The 3,006-nt window shown below is 39.8% G+C and overlaps 1 protein-coding gene across 1 annotated transcript in view; it reads right to left on the bottom strand.

The window, feature by feature from the left end:
• LOC107103746 (kalirin-like) overlaps positions 1-3,006 on the bottom strand; it is a gene marked incomplete at its 3' end in the record, with an annotated part of 72,886 nt that overhangs the window by 23,071 nt on the left and 46,809 nt on the right. Inside the window, exon 16 of the mRNA XM_015403560.1 lies at positions 892-1,058. Within this exon, the coding sequence (XP_015259046.1) occupies positions 892-1,058 (167 nt within the window). The remainder of the gene's footprint in view (positions 1-891; positions 1,059-3,006) is intronic.

The raw sequence follows: 3,006 nt of genomic DNA, 5'->3' as shown, positions 1-3,006 counted from the left end.
TATTTTATTTTTTTACTGATTAATGCTAATTTCATTAAATTACTATTAAAATATTAGTTTTAGGTATAAATAACGATCCATTGATTAATTTTTTTCCTTTAAGGAAAATTCAGTTTTAAAAAAGAAGCTTTTTTTCAATTTCAAATCTACTGAATTTTTTCATAATCCACCAGCTTTCAGTGGGCGGTACTTTTTTAACATAATCAGCTTTGCTCTTTGACAATCCAAAGCTATTTTCTCTGACTGTAACACCCAGAAACCCTGGTAAATACGTGAGCTTTTACTAAATGCATGCATTCATTGTCTCCTCACTGCGTCAGCTCATTAATGCTGCAGACATGTAGTCCTGTTTTTATTTAGGATTGCAGATAGCAAGGAGGTTATCTAAGGACGAGAGCTCCATGACGGTAAGTCAGACCTACGCTTACACACAATTTGCAATAAATGTATGATCAGTTTTACAGAACAGAAAGATAGAACAAGATCTGCACATATGAGGGTTATTAGCTTGTTGCCTTAAAGCTCATTCATTATTCAGCTGCTTCCATCTGCAGCAGCAGTGCTGCGCTTCCTGTCTGCACACAACGTGTTCCCATCTGCAGATGAAACAACTTGGCTGAAAGAGGAGGGGGGGGGGGGTTAAGCAGGGTGTTGTTCTTGTCATTGTTCCAACATGAACTAACCTTTCCACATCCAGATTTTTAGCTAATCATAAAATCCGCTCCACATTTCTGCTGCTTTATGTCCTTTTTAGGACTTTCTTCTCTAGTCTCTTCTGGCTTGAGATCAGAGCAAAGCTCATCAGATATTATAAATACAGACCTTTAATATCCCAGCAGATGGTAAAACCTGCTGAGAGGCAACGCCAGCGTAAGCTGCAGATCTGTTTACCTGTTTGACCTCGGCCTGTAGGTGGCGCAGCTGCAGGGTCTGCTCCAGCCTTGTGTGTGTGTGCTGCGCGCTGATGTCCACCTCCTGCTGCTTCTCATGGAGGAACTCGAGCAGCTCCTGCACCTGGGAGGCCAGGTCCATGTCCTTCTCTCCTGTTAACTCGATCCCTTTAAAGAAGACACACGTACTTAGAACTGAGTGACAACAGAAACAAGGAAGCAGCAAAGAGCTTAGAGCTTCATTTAATGTTCCGATCAGATCAGTTATAGCCACACAGCTCCTTCTCCACTTTGGACATTTACAAGAAAACTGTAGATATTTAATGATGCATTTACAATCATTTTAAAAGTATGAAAAAGGAAATGGAAGAAGAAGCCTTCAGTAGGACCAGGGTTAAATACAACATCTACAGAACAGGGAATGTATTTATTAAGCAGAATTCCCTTTGAAACAAACAGCAGAGTCCAGCTTTGCTGTTTCCATACACATCTAGGAGAAAGTAGCAAACAGATTCCATGTCTATAACAGAAGGATCTTTAGAGGTGTGCTGGTCTGGAGTGTCGACACAATGCCAAGGAGGAAGAACATCAGCAATGGCTTTGGAGACCTTATGCTGCGTTCAGACTAAATGCCTTTATAGCGCCAGGGTTATCCGGTTTATGGTGAGTATCAAGGGACGCTGAGAGGCGCAGCACGCTTTTAAGCATTTCAACCATCTGAAGTGGTATTTTGTGAGTTTTCAAGGGTTTGAAATGCATCCAAAGTGTCAGACACTGGAAAATCAGAACTTTTGCTGCCCAACGTGACATGAAACCAATCAGAGAAGCTGGTCTGAGATCTGGCTGGAATCGCTGCGTCTAAGTCGTGATCTCTGCAAAACTGTCAGCATAAAGTAAGAACAAGGACATATATGAAGGGGCTACATCCATTTTAGTTTATATGAAAAATCAGGAGAATATAAGTTTTCATGCACGAGAAAAAATAATAGTGCTCTGACTACTCTTCTAACATATTTTCCTAATGTGAAGCTGTTTATAATTATTACCTACATTTAACGGATAAGTTTAACTTAGTGGATGCACACCATGATGCCTCAAAATGACCAACATGCGCCGATACAGATAATAATGCAAATACATCATGCATCCCTGAGCATAAAAAGAAAGGTCAATCTCTTCTTTACTAGGGGTGAGTATTGGCATGGGTCACAATAAAATATTATCACAATATTGCAATTGTTAGGTTTATTCAATGATGATTATAAAATTGATGTATGTACATATAAAACATTGGAGAAATGAGATGCTTCACTCTGTCTTATGATTCAATCAGAAGACCCCTCTGTCTTGTGATTCAGTCAGTGGAGCATCCTGTCTTATGACCTGATCAATTGTTCTGTCAGAACAATACTCTGTTTTGTAACCATGTGTTATGTCCTGTTAATAAAAACGCTCTGCAGAGGAGGTCCGAGGGAGAGAGAGTTGGAGTGTTGGGTTTGACTCTTTCCCCTTCTGCAGAAGCTGTTGTTGAAAATCCCTTTCTCTGTGTACTCAGTCCTTCTTTTACGAACCTACATTTTTGAACTTACCAGCAATGTCACTGTAAATTGCGATATTTTATCTAGCTATCAAAAGGAAAAGTAAGTGCTGTATATGTTAATCAGAATCCATGTTTTTAGGGGTTTCAGTCAGTTCACTGTGACTGCCTTAACTACAGTGATGGTGATGAGCTGCACAGTGAAAAGGCTCCAGTTTTTTTACGAAAATCGATATTAGAAACTGATATATTTCAAAATCGTTTTTTTTTCCCACACCCCTATTCATTACATCTACCATGGAACAAAAGAGACCAGCAACACGCAGGAGCTGCATCTGTCCAAACCAGAGATGGGGACTCGAGTTTGTGACTCGTACTCGAGTCGCACTTAAGTCGCATATTTAATGACTTCAGACTTGACTTAGACTTGCATTTAAAGGACTTCAGACTCGACTGAGACTCGTGATTTCCGACTTGTGAACAATATTTTATTCCAGTGTAAAAACACTTATTCAAGTGTTTTTTGTTTTACTAACTTGACTGATCGCCCAAACCGTGAAGCACTCAAGTTCAAGTGTT

The sequence above is a fragment of the Cyprinodon variegatus genome, unplaced genomic scaffold (genome assembly GCF_000732505.1).
Source record: "Cyprinodon variegatus isolate N-32 unplaced genomic scaffold, C_variegatus-1.0 Scaffold1520, whole genome shotgun sequence".
NCBI lineage: Eukaryota > Metazoa > Chordata > Actinopteri > Cyprinodontiformes > Cyprinodontidae > Cyprinodon > Cyprinodon variegatus.
This window is presented reverse-complemented; position numbering and strand designations above follow the sequence as displayed.